The sequence below is a fragment of the Amphiura filiformis genome, chromosome 6 (genome assembly GCF_039555335.1).
Source record: "Amphiura filiformis chromosome 6, Afil_fr2py, whole genome shotgun sequence".
Lineage (NCBI taxonomy): Eukaryota > Metazoa > Echinodermata > Ophiuroidea > Amphilepidida > Amphiuridae > Amphiura > Amphiura filiformis.
The window spans coordinates 74988832-75008810 of NC_092633.1; the positions used below are offsets into that span (position 1 = coordinate 74988832).

At 37.1% G+C, this 19979-nt stretch overlaps 1 protein-coding gene across 1 annotated transcript in view; it reads right to left on the reverse strand.

The window, feature by feature from the left end:
* Positions 1-19979, reverse strand: part of LOC140154765 (uncharacterized) — a 77502-nt gene that overhangs the window by 2886 nt on the left and 54637 nt on the right. Inside the window, exons 28-45 of the mRNA XM_072177332.1 lie at positions 19419-19658; positions 18201-18392; positions 16373-16588; positions 14659-14940; positions 13458-13703; positions 12199-12378; positions 11285-11473; positions 10578-10829; positions 9501-9743; positions 8488-8691; positions 7997-8136; positions 6528-6685; positions 5781-5974; positions 4977-5138; positions 3807-3968; positions 3381-3482; positions 1546-1771; positions 567-751 (exon numbers count right to left, since the gene is read on the reverse strand). Of these exons, the coding sequence (XP_072033433.1) occupies positions 567-751; positions 1546-1771; positions 3381-3482; positions 3807-3968; positions 4977-5138; positions 5781-5974; positions 6528-6685; positions 7997-8136; positions 8488-8691; positions 9501-9743; positions 10578-10829; positions 11285-11473; positions 12199-12378; positions 13458-13703; positions 14659-14940; positions 16373-16588; positions 18201-18392; positions 19419-19658 (3573 nt within the window). The remainder of the gene's footprint in view (positions 1-566; positions 752-1545; positions 1772-3380; positions 3483-3806; positions 3969-4976; positions 5139-5780; positions 5975-6527; positions 6686-7996; positions 8137-8487; positions 8692-9500; positions 9744-10577; positions 10830-11284; positions 11474-12198; positions 12379-13457; positions 13704-14658; positions 14941-16372; positions 16589-18200; positions 18393-19418; positions 19659-19979) is intronic.

The following is a 19979-nucleotide window of genomic DNA, read 5'->3' on the forward strand; positions in this document are numbered from 1 at the left end:
GTCTATTTCTTATGTATTCTATTGTGTATTGTTTTTAACACCATATTTTCGCCTTTATCTTCAAATTTGCTGCCTTTGGCCTCCATGGATCAGATCATGTCACATTTAAATACAATAAACAATGTATCCTATAGAAAATCAATGAAACATGATGGCGATTATATGCTTGGTAGCCACAGACCATCCAACCAATGCAAGTAGTCATTTCTTTCACCAGGTTTGATTGCACTCACTCCGTACACTGGAAATAGTTGACAAATGCCCATGTATCAGTAGTGGCTGTTGTATACTACTTGGACCTTCTTGGTAATGACCGTTGCTTTCAACATTGTTTCTATGAAATTTCATTCTCCTGGTCTCTTTTTGTTTGATTTTCCCTTTTGTAAGGTTTGAATAAAAAGGTTTGGATTGGATAAAAAAGGTTTGGATAAAAAAGGTTTGGATAAAAAAGAAATAAAAGTTGCCTTTTGCTCAGTCGAAAAGAGAGAACTTATGGTCATTGTGTACACATGGTAGTAGTGATTTGGTAGATTATGGTGCATGTCTGTATGTCTTTTAAAACTTACTTGCAGCATAATATCGTTTATCGCCGCCAACCTTTGCTTCAGTAAAATCAGGAGATGATTCTTCCAGCTGATGGTAACCAGATGCATGGTGTTCACCATCCTCCTCCTCATCTTCACTCATGATATCAGCGCCTTCAGACCCAGCCCAGCTCAATGGCCTAGCACCATAGGGAACTCTATGTCGACTGATGAGGCAAAATAAAGCAACATGTTAGATTTTGCTTTAATTGTCCTTTTCTGCTCTATGTAAACCTGCATGTTACATATATTCTTGTAGACATGCTGGCACTAAGTGAAAGCTTGTATTACCAATGCTTCTGCATCTATCTCAAACTTCTCTACCTTATCCTTGGAAAGTTTCATTTTGAAGAACGAATCGCAAATGAGGTAACAAGTTACAACCTACTGAATGGAAGACTGTGGGTTAAAGCGTTGTTCATTTAATAGACAATGATAAATACACACTATTTTGAGGTCATTGCGGGAAATCAGAGCGGCTTGTTTTGAGGTCATTGCAGGAAATCGGGTTTGTTTTAAGCTGAAGTAATTTTCAGAGGGAGCAGGAGCACACAAGGAAAAATACCAGAGGCTCAACACAAACCCAGATGATTTCATGCAATGACAGTAAAACAGATGGTACAACAGTTATTATTGTCATTCATTACCACCATTTGTTTTTGCTCAAAAGACTATTGAAAATGTATCCTCCGTTCCCTGTCTTAAAGCGCAGTTAATATGCGATCAACAAGTACATCGTTTACTTGCGTTGATAACAAAATGCAAACACAGTTTATTTATATGCGAGCTTGGAACAATTATGCACTTTGCGGTCAATTATGACATATGAATGACTTCAATTTGCGTTCATATTTTTACAAGTAAGAGAATATGATTAGCTCACACACATCGCTTATATTCATGAGGATATGAATGAATTTTCAAACGCAAGAAATACCAAGAATTAAGTTTAACTACTCACTTTCTTCTCATAATCACAACCACACAAATGCCAACCAAAATTAGACATATAAATCCTCCAGCAGCAGCAGCAATAATCACAGTAAGAGATAACCCAGCCTTTTGGCTTGACTTATTCTCTTGTGCTCTTGGTGTAGCTTGTGAGGTCAGAATATCAGGGCCTTTGTTCGGGTTAGAGACTTTGGTAATTACGACAGAACTTGTTGATGCACTAATGTCAATTTTACCTGCATTATTAAGAAATAGAGAAGAAATCAATTTATGATTCTCAAAAGTGAATACCTGAATGACAAGTATTTACTGGCAATTGCTTCTGATCTATATTCTCTAGCTAAAACTAAAAAAATTGAAGTGCAAGATGCTTTTACAAGAAATCATTATGTTCCTATATTTAATTCTTGGACACAGGTTTACATAGCTTGTTTCGTGTCATGATGTGTGCTTACTCTGTAGAAGTCCTGACTCAAGTTACCAGCTACTTAGTAACAACATTGCCTAGCTTGATTACTAGTTTTTTTTCTGAGTTGTGTGCAGTTAAAAACATCATATACTTGTTGGATGCACTTGTGGCTTTCAAATGTATAGGTTGTGTCCAAGAATTAAAAGTATACTTATTAGCCAATGATGTCAATGAGTTGAGGCAGCTGTGTCGCACACACATCTATTTAAAGTTTTTAAATGTGTATGTGTGTACGCCAGCGCTCTGAGAGAAAACTCGCGATTGAAATATGCACTGACGTCACTGACTCACCAAGAAGAATAGTACAGAGACAGTAAAACAAAGTAATATTTGTAAAAATTTAAGTTTCTTCATATTTCTGGTCATAACATGTTTTCTAGCCAAGGAATTCTACATATATGAATTCATTAAAAATGTATTAAATTACTAGTATTCAAATAAGTTCCATTATGTCCAGGATCATTGCCAATTTGCTGTGAGTTAAATTGTAATCTGTATTTACCTGAACTTGTCAAAAATAGTATTAAATTTATTTGAAATAACCTTCAGAGATTTGTTGATACTTAGAAGTTATTAACCTCATTCATAACTGTCACTTTAATCTCTTCACCTTACAAAATAAATTTTGCTCAAAAGTTTATAAAAATAGATGATTTTTACATCTTCCCTTTCCAAAATTCGATCAGGCTAAAACAGGACGACCAATAATAAAAGTGCGTATATCAATCTGTGCAAATATGGTAGCGCGCAATCCAAATACGGCAGCCAGCGCGTGCACAGTTTGTTAGACGCACAACAACACGCAAACGCCGGTCAATTGTGTGCACCATTGGAACAATTACGCATTTTGCGGTCAATTGTGAGATATTAATGACCTCGATCTGCGTTCGCGTTTTCACAAATAACTAAATGTAATTGGATCGCACGCATTGCGTTTATTAATGAGGTTATGAATGTAAAATGAATGTTAATTTCAACTGTGAATTTTGTTCATTTTGAGCAATTCCTACTAAAAACGAAGGTGATTTTACTCATGTTTTAATGATGTTTCACCACTACACTCTTAACAAGGACAAGGGGGCCTACGCACTCAAAAACATCTTTGACCAACTCATCACGCCCTCCACAGTGCACCCTGTTGCCTATAAAAGCAAGCAGTCAGATGTGATGAGTTGCCACTCTGATGAAGCCACTAGTGTAGTGGTGAAACATCACTAAAACATGAGTAAATCACCTTCGTTTTTAGTAGGAATTGTTCAAAATGAACAAAATTCACAATATGAATATGAGGGGGTATCAAAAACTTTTTGATACCCCCTCGTTCATCTCACAAATTAAGATATACATATCACATCACATATCATATAACAGCATACCTGTTGATTTGGTATTAGTTAGTGTTGATTGGCTTTGTACTGGAGGTATAGTGGTCCTGATGGGATTAACATCCACAGGTTCTGTAACAACTCGGCTTTCCGCTGTAAGAAATACATATCAATCAATCAGTCAGGCATGCAGTCAGTCAATTAATCAAATCACACATCCATCCACCCAATTGAGGCTGTAGGGAAACAGGAGCTTTTGTGCAATGAAATCATTCAACCTAATTTGATGCATGTCCCAAGATGGTATCATAAGATATGATTTACTAATGATTGAACAAGACAATTCACATACTCCTTAATGCCCTATAAAATATGATAGCCTTAGTGATTCTTATTAACATTATAACCCGGGCATGGATGGGTACCCCAAGGTTCTTTTCAAGGTCCAATATCACATCAACATAAGCCAATACTCACCAATACACTGCTGTAGGGTGGTAGCTCCAGTGGTTCTTGTTGTCATATTATCAGGGCATGGTGTACAGCCTTTCTCTCCTCTCTTTTTTTGGTGAGTTCCTTTGGGGCATCTTTGACAAGGCTGAAGCCCAGATGGGGAGTACTCGCCAGGTATGCACATTGCTAATAAATAATTAATAAAAAACAAAGTGGATCCAAATAATATCATCCTTGTTGCCGATTACAGAATGTTATCTTTGTATCTTATCAAGACAGGTTATAACAGTTTTGAAATACCGTAAACGGGGTGACTTTGAACTGAGATGTGACTTTAAATATTTTGGATAGGTCAAACTCTTTAGCCATTTTCTTGCTTATCTTTAAAGGTAAGGCTAAATCCAATGTTACAGGTTAGAAACCCTTCTCTAGGTATTGCCTGTTGCTTGTTACAGCCATAAACAAGTGTTACTAAATTTATCACAATTTCCTTTAGTGGTATAAATCTTGATGGGCCAATCATATTAATGTTCACATGATAGTATTCAATCAGCGGTAGAAGTAACTTCTTCTGTTTCTTTCTTTTTCTCTAGGTTGACAAAAAAAAGGATGATGGGGTGACTTTGAATATTCCCGATACACAAAAACTCACAAAAATACACAAAAAGGTATTCACAATGTTAATCAGTACGTCTGGGTCAGCATGCTCTCAGATCCCCTTATTTCAAGGGGAAACACAAGATAAATCCATGCTTTCTCATATAACATGTATTCAGAGGTAACACCCTCCACAATTGCATGCAATCTCTATCTGTTTGTTGTTATTGGCTTTTTAAAAAGTCAAAAAGTGTTTAAAGCAACCCAAATTGGGGGCGAGTTTGAATAACAGGCAAAACCAAAAAGCTGTATAAAGTCACCTCGTTATGTGGTTCAAAGTCACCCAATAGCAAGGTGACTTTGAACACCTGAAAATTAGAAATAAATAAATATATGATTACCATGTAATTAGTCCCTACAAAAACATACCATGAGAAAAGGCCATACCCCAGGAAGTATTTTGAAAGAAAAATATCAGATCTTTGGGTATATTACAAAAATAAGTCACCCCGCTTTACGGAGTCTTTGTTTGTACAAAAATTCCTTAAAAAGGAAAGGGATCAAGCTCATTTGAAAATCCTAAAGATTTACACTTACGTATGCACAAAGAACTGCCTGTGGCAGCCTGGCTTGCGGTAGATGTATTTGGAGGGCAGTATTTACAAGACCTTTGACCTGTCTCATCCTGGTACTTCCCTTTAGGACATGCATTGCAATCTGCAATGGTAAAACTGTATCTGGTGCCAAGTGGACAATCAACTGGACATAAAAAGAAAGAAAAAGAAAGTGAAACAAAGAGAGAAACAAAAAAAAGATTTTTTAACACATCTTGCACTTTCAAATGGATATTAAATACTTTCCTATTATCTTGCATCACTTTCACCCATTATATTTCATAAATACATAACCATAACAATGTTGAGCCTACAGAATTTTCTAGTACGTGAAATTATTGCCGTTTAAAAATAACTATGAAGATGCCACTTTTCCAGGTTTTTGGAAAAAAATTATTTCTGATATTTGGGACCCAAATCTAAACCTAAGAGCCTGAAGATGCTAACCAAATCTGCTACACATCCCATACACACTTCTAACCCTGTGTAGTTGGCATAAACTACAGACCAACCACAAACAGCAAAGTCTCAGCATCACCCGATAATGAGAACAGATCGTTTCATGAATTGCGACAGACAAAACTGCTATGCACATACCGTATATTTTTACGGTCTCATGCAATGAGAGCATTATTGTTAGACTCGCACGATTGAATGCTCGGCCCTCATGAATATGCGAGAATTCACAGCATACAAAGCAAGGGAACTTTGACACTTGTTGAATAGTCTATGTCTCTTTAGTTTACGATAGTTGGCCTCAGTGAGCACTACTGGCTATAAAACTTACCACACGTCAGGCCGTTATCTGCCAAAGTCTGATTTGCTTGACAGATGACTTGAATATCTCCAGATTCTCCTCCTTGGCTAGAAAGTGTGACTTGTTCTCCATCTATGGTCAATGTGATGTTGGTATCACCAATCAAATCAGAGATGGACATGTTCATAGCGGTAAGAAGTGCATCAATTTCTTCTGAATTGTTTCTTTGAGAAATAATAATAATTGCAAAATTATCAGATAAAATATTAGTGTAAGTTAGTTTTAACAAATTACGAATACTATATCAGCTAGCCATTGGCAGCTAGTCCATCACAAAGCAGCGAGTTTCACTTCAAAGCACGGTCCCAATTGTCCATCAGCAAGTTTCAAATTTTTATGCAATTGTAACATACTTTGAATGAACTAAACTACCCTGCAAAAATACAGTGATTCATAACTGCAAGTCTCCCTCACTGACACAACAATCTTTAGTTACTGGACCTCAGACAAATTTGAAATGACTTTTGACTTGAATTCACCATTTTGGTAAATTCTGCAAGCCTTTGTGATTGTAACCATGATGACAAATCATCAAAAACACATCTGTGAATCAATACTGCCAAATTCAGTGTTACCTCATTATTTCTCTCAAAATGAAAAAGGACTTAAATATCTCGTCTATAGTTGTGTGGGGGAAAAAAAATCAAAATTTGTCATAAATTCACATTGTTTAAAATGATGATACATTATTCTTATCACATGATGCTAACTTGTTACCTTTGACCAAAGAGGTTATAGATGAGAGATAACAATTCATCCTGTTGCTGTCCTTCGTCTGTTTGTCGTCGCCTTCTCCCTACTTTTCCTGTGTCCCCACATTGAACTATGACATTGTCTACTTTACAGTTGTTATTTGGATCTTGGCGACAGTAATCCTGTAAGTTATTGAGATAAAATGTGACATGATCAAGGGAAATGAGTCACATGTCTACAACTTTCAAGTTTTTTACATATTTTCTGGCAGTTTATGCATGCTATATTTTGATGCAAACCCAATCAAAATCGGACATCTCGTTAGTGAGTTATGATCAATTTATCAATGGCTGAAAACATAAAACAAAAGAATTTGAAAACTCTTTTTGCTAATATCTCAAAAACAATATTAGCGACATCCAACTCATTTTCCATGTTACAAATGTGATTTTTGTTTGCTTTCATTCTTTTGTGCAACCACTGGGGCTCTAGTACTTGATTGGCAGATATGTCTCTACAAATTTGAGCAAAAAGGGACTTTTTCATGATCAGAGAGTGAACAGCAATCCCAGTAAGATCCTTTTATTTTTGAAAGAGTTTACACAAAGTATACAGTGCAGGATTATTGCTACATGGAGTTCTAGGGTCCATGACACTTTTTTTGCAGCAGGAATACCGACAATTTGACTTTTGTGCAGTTTTTGGGTTCAAAATGCACTTCATTGGACAAAACGGCCTTTCAGGGCCCCAATGATTTTACAGTCACCACTAAGCTTGCTTCAGTAGACACAAAATTGAGCTGGGAGAAATAATGTCCACCAAAAATCAAGATGGATGGCAGAACATGAAGTAGTCCAGCCAGCCACTAAAAGAAGAGGTCTACTTTGTGCTTTTTTCAATGAAAATACATCAATAGAGACGTCCTAGCTTTATTCAATCAGAAACTTGACAATTTATAGTCATCAGGGCTAGCGCTTTAAAAATACTGAGAGACACCGTGTTTTGAAATTTTTTGGTTGATTATTGGGTACATACATGTATGGACCATCTTATTTGAAGCCTACAATGTACCTAAAATGAAATGTGAATTCTGTACAATATATACAACAACTCACCTAGCCTCAGCACATTGGACCCAAAGGATTCTCTGAGACCCCCAAATTGAAGAAACAACAAGGTTCTCGAGGTCCAGTATACCCCTTGAATTATATCCTAAAGTTTGTTCGGTTTATATAAGGCGGAAAAAACAAGACTCATAACACTGTGTATTGATATAGAATGACGTGCACACTGTTAGGTGCAATGCTTACGCTATGTGGGTTGCGTAATGCATGACTGGTGCACGCTTATGTAAATTCACGGGATGATGAGTTGGGACTTTATTGACGCGCGCAGTAACAAAAGCCGAATAATTTTCGCCTTATATATAAGACGAACAAACTTTAGCACTATCCCTGATGGTCTTTTTTTCTCAACATCTGTTCTCGACATACCATAAAGGCGCTACTGCGTAACAGCTGCTGGAATTTGTCTTGTATTTGCTTCTCAACATCTTGACAGTTTCCATTCAAATGATGGAGTTCAAATTGCACTTTGTCTCTTCTCTGCCAATTCACAGGATTGGTTTGAGTAACTGTGGATGCATTATTGAAATCAACAAATCAGGGGTTATTATCTTGTGACATGATAATGTGCCTGTATTGGCGTGGTGATTATGGTGATGGAGAAGATGTTAATGTGATGGTGATGATGCCGGTGAAGATGATAATGATGAGGAGAAGGAGTTGGAGGAAAGAAAAGAAGGAGAGAAAGAGAGAACAAGAAAAATGAAAACGAAAAAAAGAATGGAAAGAAAGAATGGAAAGAAAGAAGGAAAAAAACCAAAACAGGAATGAATGAATGAATGAAGGAAGGAAGGAAGGAACATAAAAGAAGACAGGTTGAAAGTAAGATGACAGCGAGAATTTTGCACACAAGTACACACCTTGAGAGCAAGCTGGCAGATTTGGTTCTCTTTCCATATCATCTCCAAAGTTCCAGAATCCATTTTCTGAACACGAGTAAGCCGACTGTGGTTTGCTCTTGTCTGTAAACATATAGCCACTGTTACAGTGTACAGTACAGAGGTTGTCATTTTCACAAGCGAGGGCGCCATTTGCAGGTGGTTTCAAGGGTTTACAGCTGGTGGCTAAACAGAAACAGATAATTAATAATTTGATAACTTTAGCTCAGTACAGCTGCATTTATGCAGGATAAGTGAACTGGAGAAAAAAAATACAACTTGATTTTTAGAGATATGATACAACTAGTAATGTGGATTCTGGTCTCTGCAATTACAAAGTATCAGCCCCATTTGATGGGTTGTATATTGAAATTTTAGAATTCACAAAAATTACACTTTTTAAAATCTTTTGTGGCTACTTAGATCTTGGTCTGTAAGAAAAAGTACATTTGAAGCAACCAGTCACTTTATAGCTGAGAAAATTGCATCTGAATAGCTGCCATTTTACAGAGTAATGTATAGGGGAATGTATTGGTGGTGTGGTTCCTATAGGGGTATGATTTTCGGGTAATTTTGTGCCCAGGTTCCCGGCGCATTTTTCGGGCGGGTAAGCGGGTACCCGAAATGGCAAAAATTGAATTTGAATGCATTTTGATATCATTAATAGAGTATGACATGAATACAAATTATCAATTTTCATATTAAAAACACAAAACATTGTGCAATTTTTTATTTTTTTATTTTAGGTCAACCATGAATGATCCTAGCATTTAGATCTAGGTCCGGGGACATTGCAAAACCGAAAAAATAAATAACTTAAATTTCGGGTACCCGGGCAGGGAATTTCCTGCCGGGTAATAGGATTCTTGGGCGGGACTCGAATTCCCGGGACTCACTCACACCCTTAGACTGGTTTCATAAGGGCAAGGATTTTGAGGGCAGCCCTCCCCCTCCAAAAAAAAAACCCCCTCACATACACAAACTAAAGTACTTACAATCTACGACGTCCATAAACACCACACATCGGGCCTGATTGCCAGCCGCATCTTGTGCTCTGTACGTCACAGTATGGCGTCCCCAAGAGTACAATTTTATGCCAGGTTTGTCGTCACTTGATACCTTGGTAACAGCAATATTATCTGTGAACATTGGTTCAATCCATGTTGCTTCCACTGGGATTGAGGAGACTGAAATCACTTTTGGTTGTGGGCACATCTTAACTTTTGGTGGTTCAGCATCTGTGAATGAAAAGGGTCAAAAGGTCATGCAATACTGGCAAATCAAATTAATGCCTGAGCTGTGACCTACAATTATGTAACACACTAACAAATGTAAGGCATCATAAGACCCCAACACATTGTTAGTTTCTGAACCCACCACAACTGTTAAGACAAATTTGATTCTGTCCCTCTCTTCTTGTAAACATGACTTTATCTGTGCTTCCCAAGACAATCAGAGACAAATAATCACCCAGCATCATGGTATCTTATTGACAAAATGCACAAATAAAGACTAGTACATATTTTGTGGTAGAATAGAAATAAAGGGTGTATAATCCTTTATATCCAAATGTGTCCTCAGCAGAAAAAAAGATTTAAATAATGGGTTTGGCTGTGCCTCACCTATTATTATTTATGTTTTTACTACCTCGGACACATTGTTTGGGTGTTAAGGATACTGCATTACCCTTTATTTCTTAAATATATATAACCCAATTGCAACCAGGGGTAGCATTAAGGCCCAAAAGTCAGGGGTTATTTTCCTGTGTTTTTCACTCCCGAGCTTGCTGAAAATCCAAATACATGGGGTGAAAATTGAATCTCGGGGGTGAAAAATATTTTGCAGTGTAGTCAGGGGTAGGAGTAGGGTCCAAAAGTAGAGGGTCAGAGTTCACCCCTGAGCTTAGACATTTCCCAATATATGGAGGGTGAAAACTTAATATTTTTTTAATTTAGGGGGTCATTCACCGGTGAACGCTACCCCCGATTGCAACATCCTTTCATCATTTCATCCTAATATTTGTGGTATAACTACCAGACAACATCACACATTTTCTTGAAGATAATCCTTACCTCTCACAGTCACTGTGAAAATGCAATAATCTGAATTTCCAACTGAATCAGTTGCCACATACTGTATGATACGATAGCCAGGCTCCAATGTCAATGGTGGCACCACCCTCTCTGCATTTTTGATGACCGGTTCCTCACCAGAATTGTCAGTTGCTACTGGAGTTTGCCAGTTGAATGTGGTTTGATTTTGTCCAGGTTGTAGTGTGACTTCAATGCCGCTAGGACATGATGTAAAAACAGGCGGCTGGATATCTGGGTATAAAAGAGTAGGATATGAAATGAGGCTGGTCTATTCCTTCATATACCAGACAACAAGACTAATTAACATGTAGCATTGTCAACAACCAGGAACAAGGCTAGAACTCATTCTTCTTCCAAACCATCACAAACAGATTTGTAAGCATTTTCATGTTTACACTGCGATGTCGCAGACATGTGATCTTCATAGAAAAACGTGTTTTTAATGCTTTGAGAGCTTGATTTCATGCACTGAAGCATTTTGAAGGACATAACTATGTGGTATATAGCACTAAAATACCATCTTTCAGTGTTATTGCCCCATTTTGAGTAACCTTTTGCTTTCTCAATTTTAGCACTTCAGACATTCAATGTAGAATTACTTATAATTCACATATCCAGATTGTTAATTTATCCGGCCAATACTTGGTCCCATCATGGCCGGATAAGAGAGGTTGTATGTCACTTACCTACGCAGGATCCTACATCACGACTCCAAGTACCATCAGAGCGACATGCATGTTTAGATTCCCCTTTATATCCATAGCCATTATCACAGATGACAAAACAACTGCTTCCCACTGTCATGGCAACCTGGCTACACTTTGGTGGGTTAATCCTGCCATGGGATGGTGGCTCTAGCATGTCACAGGTAATATCTATGTATATAATGATAAGGCATGCTCAATTTTGTACCATGAGGAAGTGATTGATTCTAAGAGTGGACAGGGCTGAAAAACAGTGTTTATATCCTAGCACAGGCTTTTACTGTCAAAGTGGATATGTACCTTACACATCTAAGGGAACAAACTAAAAGATCAATGACGTCCTATAAACAAAACTAGTTTCGTTTAGGGGGGAGGGGGTAAAAATACTCGATTACGTTTGCACAAAAACATCGCTCTAAAGAATGTGTCATTATTATTATCATGTCAAAATTTTCAACATTTCATTATTACGTTTCTTGCAGGGAGGGAGGGGGGCGGCTGAGAAACGAAACTAGTTACGTTTATAGGATGTCATCGATCTTTTTGTTTGTTCCCTAAGCAGCTACCGCAAAAATAACAACACACAAAAATATTTCTTTTGTGTACAGGTCAGCTTAGAATGGTGAAATTAAAAACAAGTAAAACAGGTCCAAAATTGGCTAATTAACTAATTAATTACATAAAACTGTCCACATTTACATTATGTACCAATTTTATTACATAATTATGTATATCAGAATTATGTTTGGGTGTTATAACCTCACCCTTAGGCATATTAAAGCACTTAAACGCCTGTAGCAAAAAAACTTCCATTTCTATTCTTAAACTTTTTGTATAATCTCCACACACACACACAAAATGAAACCCCATTTTTGACCTTAAGGAAGTCTACCTACCTTCACAACCTGGCACTTGTCCTGTCCACTCGCCATCACTACCACATGTCATTGGTTGGTTGGTATCCATTGGCTTTTGACCTTCTGGACATGTATAGGTTACAACGGAGCCATACTGGGTATCACAACTCAGGGAAGCGACATCATCTTGTTGAGGAATACGAGAATTGCAGGTTACCACTAGGGAAAGAAATAACAAAGAAAAATTGTCAATTTCTGAAAAATTACATTTGTATTTTTTCCACACGATGTTAGTTTTCACTTTCAGATATAACATTAGAGGACTCTTCCACAACATATCAGCTGTTACTGATTATGATACTGAACTGAAATTAACATTTCCCATACTCTTCTACCATAACTTGTGTGCAAAATCCTGTAGCAACCATGGAAAGAGCACCTGACTGGTACTAGAAAGGTCCTGGGTTCACAGGAGGATGCTTTTCAAATTCCTTTGCCAAGAGATTGCACATTAATAGCTTTGCAATTCGGAAGATATCCATGAGAATCCATGATTCGAGTCACTAAAGTATAACAGTATAACATGAAACATGACACCATCCATTAACCTTTGTGTGAGCTCATGCAGTCTCTATATTCCATCTTTCTCTAAATAATCTCTTAAGCTGAATTTCTCAGCGTTTGAGAAGCACTTTTTGAAAATAATGGGCAACCACAGAGTTTTGAGATGCATCGCTCGTCGCTTTTGCATTTATACTAATTACAGTGATTGTGGTTGCAGACGACAATTAAAATACAATTTTTAGAACATCTATTGCTGTCAACTGATAATTATTGCTTTGAATTAATTCATCTCAGAAAGTTAATGATCGAGAAAGGTAAATTAAATAGTAAAATAAAAGATCCAGTTTGTAGGTATTGATTGATTGATGCATTCACATGACAAGCACATCGCTTGTGAGTTGAGATTTCTGAGACGTCATTTTTGCATCAGCAATTTGTACTGATTGATCAGCTCAATGCTCTGAAAGCGGAAGTAAATTCTGAAGCATGTGTGAGAATCGCAGTTATACAAAGGCGATCGAGTATAAATTCAGTTTAATAACTAATGTGTGTTTTATCAGGAAATAAACAAACAAACAGAAAAAAAAAGAGATTCATTCATTTTGGTGTTGGTCCAATGCTCCACCTTCTACTAAACAAACTATAGTGTGGGAGGTTGTGGGTTCAATCATTAATCTGTAATGTCGATTTAAAAATCTTCATTATCATTATTAAAAGTGTCATTTCATACTTACAATTTATATTAATAGTAACGTTACAAGATGCCCAATTTCCAGCCGCATCTGATGCTACATACAAAAACGTATGCATGCCATTAGGTAACTCCCTGACACTACTCTCCTGCCCTAATACTGTCACGTTCCCACTGTTATCAGTAGCAGTTGGTTTGGTAATATTCACAGTTGTATAATTTTGACATGGTGCAACTGTAAGAGTTGTTTCTCGTGGACAGGGTCCATCAAAGACTGGTTCCATTATATCTGAAATGCAATTCAAATCAGATACTTGAGATATTTCTGGCACATGCAAGTTTTGCTGGTATACAAATATTGACTGCTATGAGGGGCATGGTCAAAATTATAGGCCCAAGGTGATCTCAAAACCATGACTATGCCCCGAGGCGAGGGTATAGTAATGGTGAGATCACAGCGGGCCTATAATTTTAACCATGCCCGAATAAAAAGCAGTCAATATTTGTTTTATATACCAAATCTTAAGATTCTTGTCATCTGTTTGGTTAAAACCATCGATTTTGGAGAGAGAAATTAATAGTTTCAATGCGAACGGCACAGATTACAATCTGCAATTTCTGCGTAATTATAACGTGCGAAAACAATAACACATGCGTAATATCATTTTATGCTGGGAACAAAGCACAGACAGAACTATGCCCGGGGAATAGTTACTTTTGCGGGCATAGTCAAAACTATGTCCATGTTTTTAACCAATCAGATGGCGGGAATCTTTAGATGAGGTACATAATATACAAATATTGACTGCTATGAGGGGCATTGTTAAGATTATAGGCCCAAGGTGATCTCAAAACCATCTTTTGAGAGCCCATGATATCAACTACCTAGATGTAAAAGTGCAGCTTTGCCCCCAAATGGTACTACCCAACCCCACGGGCTCACCCATTAAAATATCTAGGGCAAGTCTACTATTTTTTTAAATTTTGATCAATGTCACCAAAAATTTGGGTGAAAATCAGGGTTTTTTTAATGATTTTTTTGCAAAATTGTGCATTTTTCAACCACTTTTGGTGAAATTGCTTAAAGTTGGTCAAAATTCAAATAAATAAAAAACAGGTAAACCAGCAAAGTATGCACCTTCCTTACTAACAAAGTTGAGGCGAGCCAAAGTATAGACAGAGTGACAGACAGACAAGAACACATTTGCATTAATACAAATTATATACACACCATATACACTTACCTTCACATCTGTTTTCATTATCTGACACTTCTGTTCCAAGGGCAAAACGTGGTGGCCACGATGGCCAACGCCCAGGTCTGATGCCAAAAGGAAGATCAGGCATCGGTCCTTTAGTTCTCCACACATTTTCCATGTTACAATAATACACTTCTGGACCTATGTGACGATATCCATCTGGGCATGTTAATTGACAAGCATCGTTAAAGTTTCCACGTTCGTTGAGGCAACCTGCTGGAGTTTGAATCAGTTGGACATCCACCAAAACTGGATCACAGGTGGCCACTAGACATGAAAATGAAATAAAAATTACACAAGGGAATATGCTTTAAGTTTTGACTTCATAATGTTACACGATTTGGAGAAACTTTATACAGAGCTGTCAATATTTACAAGACAGCCCCAAAAAGCATTTTCCTACTTTCATGTACAAAAGCACTAATAGTATTCTTTTGCAATTTCAGTACAAAATACTGAAAATCAGGAACAAAATTCTCCAACAATCAAGTAATTTTTATACCAAAACCACTGTTAAATATTTTCATACATGAAAGCCTCTCGTATTTTGAGCACATTATGTTATATTCTCATTGAATTAGCAAAGACAAAATTTATTTAATGAGTATGTTTTTTAGCTGGAGTTGGGCACTTAATAAGTATTCATTACTCTCCGTATAGATTTACATTACTCTTTTGACTGACATATTTTAATATATGCAGGCCTTGCCGTTTGAGGCGAGAGCAAACTCAATTTCTAGTGCTAAATATCGCTTGCTGCGAACCACCACGATCACTCAAAATTGAATTTACATTCAAGTTTCAGCACTTTCAATGTATTCATTCGATTTAAGGAAATAAATTATGGCCTTAATCCCTGAAAACGAAAGAGAGGGAGTCAATAGTGTGTACGTGGTTCATATTGATATGAATTAATGATCTTTCAAACCTAGAAAGTGACTCAACCACTACATACAACTAGAGAGTGATTAGACCACTCGCCTAGCATTATGCTACTGAGTGATTGACCACTCGCCTGTATATGTACCAAAGGGTTGCAATGTACTGACAGAGTGTCGCCACTAGGAGAGGGACACAGCCACCAGTAGTAGTCTATCTATCTATGTCCCATAGCTAGGAGGCCATTGGGGCGACGTAGTGATGGCTTTAGAGATGCATAATTTCCAAAGTTCTCTGTGCTCAGCTGTTTGTATGAGCTAGTCAAAGTTCAATCCAGTCCAGTCTTTGATGTTATCAATCCACATCTTCTTTGGTCTTCCTCTCTTCCTTACCCCATCTGTACCTCCCTGTAGAATGGTGTTTGCTAGACTGTTCTTCCACCTGATCACATGGTCAAACCACTGGAGTTGTCTTCTTTTCACAATGAAGATCAGGTGTTCATGCTCTCCAATGAATCTTTCCATCATTGCCCTTACTTGTTTGTTGGTAGTATGTGTAGAGTAGTGGACCTGGAGGAGCCTTCTCATGCAGTTCATCTCAAACGCATTAATCCTCTTTTCCATCTCGGCATTAAGCGTCCAGGTTTCACATCCATACAGGAAGACAGAAATTACCAATGCTCTCAGGAGGCTCATTCTTGCTGCCATTGAGATATTCTTGTCTCTCCAAATGGGTTTCAGATTGGCTAGTGATGATGTCGCTACAGAATTCTGATAGTAGTAGTAAACTAGTAGTAGTAGTGTTCATCTTATGTACTTACCTGTACAGGTCCCATTAGATGGCAAATTCCACTCCCCATTCTGGCCACACTGTGCATACATAGGAAAGATACCACTGTTGTCATTATATCCTTTTTGGCATACTAGATCACACCTGTTGTTATACCGTGCTGGTCTATTTGTGGTGCATCTGCGGCTGTTTCTTACTTTCCAAGGCAGGCCACTGAGCACATCATTGAGTTTAGGACATGTTACAACTGAAAATATGAATAAACAGAATAAGCTATATAGTATTGTATTTAGTGGCATTTTTAGGGCATCTGTAAAGAGACCTTTTGGCAGTATGATTTGTGTGTGTCAGTCAGTTAATGTACATATATTGGTTAAACATTAATAACGTATACCCTCTAATAAACACCTGTGTGAAATTTTCAAAAATAAGGTGTTTATTAGAGATCATTTTTACATCAATAATTCCTTTAAAAATTGTTATGTAAGCTTAGAAATCACGCTGAAATGACGAACTATCAACTTAGGATCAATGACTTCCAATTGAATATATGAATACAAAACCCACCCAAGTCCATACGTTGGCCAAATTGAGTTAAGCATGGGAAATTGTTGCTATACATAGGCCTGTCATATGTATGAAAGAACAACTCAAATTCATCATCTGTGTCTATTGCGCATGTGAGAAATAGCATGTATGAAAGAACCACCCAATTCCGTGATTTGAGTCTTGTAACACATTGATTGAAATCCAGTGTGTATAAAAGTCCACTTGTAACACATTCATTGCTGGAGAGTGACTTTTGGAAAAAAAAATGGGTTTAATAAAGGAACGTGTGTGGTTTATATTACATGGCAGAATGCTTATCAACATTATACATACCTGTGTGCTTTATTTTGTATTATCTTACCAGTGGTAATCTCATTCCAATGTTGTTGTCTTTGTATATGATTCAAAAAACACCCAAGTCCAAAATTTAAAATGAACCCTACAAAGTCCATGAAATGCTAATCGTCATACTTTATACAGTTTAATCCACTCATTTGCACGTAAAACTTACCATATTGACCAGGTGTGAATCTAACTTAAGGAATTAAAATGATACACAGGTTTTTCTCTCAAAATCACTTCCCATGAACTTGAGTGGGGTTTTGTATTCATGTATTCAATTGTTTGTTTCAGGAGGAGTTTAGATAATTCAATTTTTCAAAAAGTTTGGAGGGGCGTTTCAAATTAATGATGCTTAATCATTATTCTTAATATATCAATAATACAGGTGAAAGAAGAATCCAATGAACCCATATAATTCAATTACTTGTGGCTGCCATTAATGTTTTGGCAAACATGTGTTAACCCACCATCTAATATCGACAAGCTAATGAAAGCAGTCCTCTAATAAGACTATTTATTCTCGCATAATATTGTAAAATGTGATTTGATAAAGGCCTTGGAACGTTTTTCTTCTTATTCAATTTTTTATTTATTTATTTTTTAGGCCTTGTTTCATATGCAACTTGATTGAGAAGATCAGGGGTGTGAGAGGCCACAGACCAAAAACGAGGAAAATCACTAAAAACAGCGTAAAAACGCCAAATATGGGCTGAAAATAAAAGAAAAACACATAAATTTTGGCAACAAAAAAATAAAAGAGGAAATCAGCTGAAAAGAGGAACTCTCACATCCCTGGAAGATGCTGTAATCAGAAAGTGATTGCGACTCAATGATCAAATGAACAACAATCTGTGATTTATGGCTTTATTAAGCACAGATTTATATAAGTTTTTGAGTAATCTGACAAAATTGCTTGAATCAACCTACATATTAACTATATTTGCTGGCTGCATGGTTGATGTCATTACCTTTACATCGTGGTTGGGAGCTAGACCACTGTCCCATGGTATCACCTTGAGGGTCCCCGTTGCACGTCAAATTAGCATTGCCAATTAACTTGTATCCAGTCTGACAAGCAAATGAACACTGGGAACCATAATGTGTGGTATCACAGCCAGCAACCATGGATGGTATGGTTCGCAGCTCTGGACAATGTAAAACTGTAGGAAAAGATTAAACAATGAAGAGTTAAAAACCTATATTTGGTTTTCTAATGGCATGGTTTAAACATGTAGGATCATGTATTATCAATTTAAATCTTAAAATGATCTGTCAGTAATTAGTATTTAATAACTCAAGATGGGTGATAAGCATGAATAGTGGCGGCACCAGAAAAAAAAGGGGAGGGGCATTGTGAAAGTCAGGGGGCAAAAATCAATAAATTTTGTGCACATTTTTGTAATTTGGGGTTTTTACTGGGGATGTGGCAAGAGTTATGACTATGGGGCAATTGTTCCCCATTACCTTCCCATGGCACTGCCATTTTCTAGAAGGATATTGAACAATCAATTTGCCTTATTGGATTGTTACCATTGACTTGGCATCCAAAATTATCTACTTCTGGTATTTTGTTGGAGCCAAACTTTAATTATCCAGCACAAACATAAGGTATGTGTATAAGTATTTAGTATGTTCTTAAAGAAAGTCTCCGGCAACCACAACATCATGACTTATATGTTAGAAAATAATTATCAAGTACGAATTATGTGGTTTTATTTCAAACAAACTCATATTGACCATAAAAACGAATAAAAACATCCGTCTCTCAACACGCGATATTCAAAAATAGTGCAATGACGTCCCAGTATACAATGAAGGCTGTCAACAATTGAGCACAAATAACCATGATGTAATTGTATCAGACAGTCAGCTACTGGGAATTTCAAATGTATCGTGAGTTGAGAAATGGCTGTTCTTATTCGGTTTTTTTTATGGTCAATATCAGTTAGTTTTAAATAAAAACATGTGATACGTACTTGATAATTATTTTTCCAACATATAAGGCATAATGTTCTGATTTCCGGAGACTTCCTTTAACATGGAGGTTCACCAGGTACATATTTTGAGTGACATGTAGATATGACAGATATCCATGGCCCCAAGGTTGAAGTGGGCCTTCCGTGGCTAAATAAAGTTGAATCTGAATCTTACACCAGTTGACAGATTTGCAGCAGCCGCTGACCTACCTTTAACTGTCACAATAAATTCACAAGTACCAACATTCCCAGCAGCGTCAATTGCCGTCACAACTATGGTATGAATTCCCTCTGCAAAACGAGATCCTGATTCTCTTGTAGATGTTACATTGACTTGGCTGTTGTCTACTATATGCAGAGTCCATGTCACCTCTGCATCTTGCTCATCCCATTGAGCATATACAGTGAAATCAGGTGGACAGGTGTCATTGAAATGAGGCTCTGTTATGTCTGCAATTTAACACATACTGAGTTATAGTACATTGACAGAGTAACAAATGCTTGTGTCATTGTCAGGGTCATTTTTTAAGTGTGGTCTTGACCCTGGAATTAGCGAAATTTTTGGCCTCAAAACTGCCCAAGTGTGGTCTAAAGTATATAAAAGCATACATATTTAGACTGGCAAAGACTTGACAAATCCATCTGTGAGGCCAAATCTGGGCAAAAATACTCAGATTTGGAGAAAATCAGCAGTTCTGGAAATAGAGGTGTACTGACATAGGGAACAAGCTTAACTAAAGTTGCTCAAACAATATTGTAAGGTCTGTGATT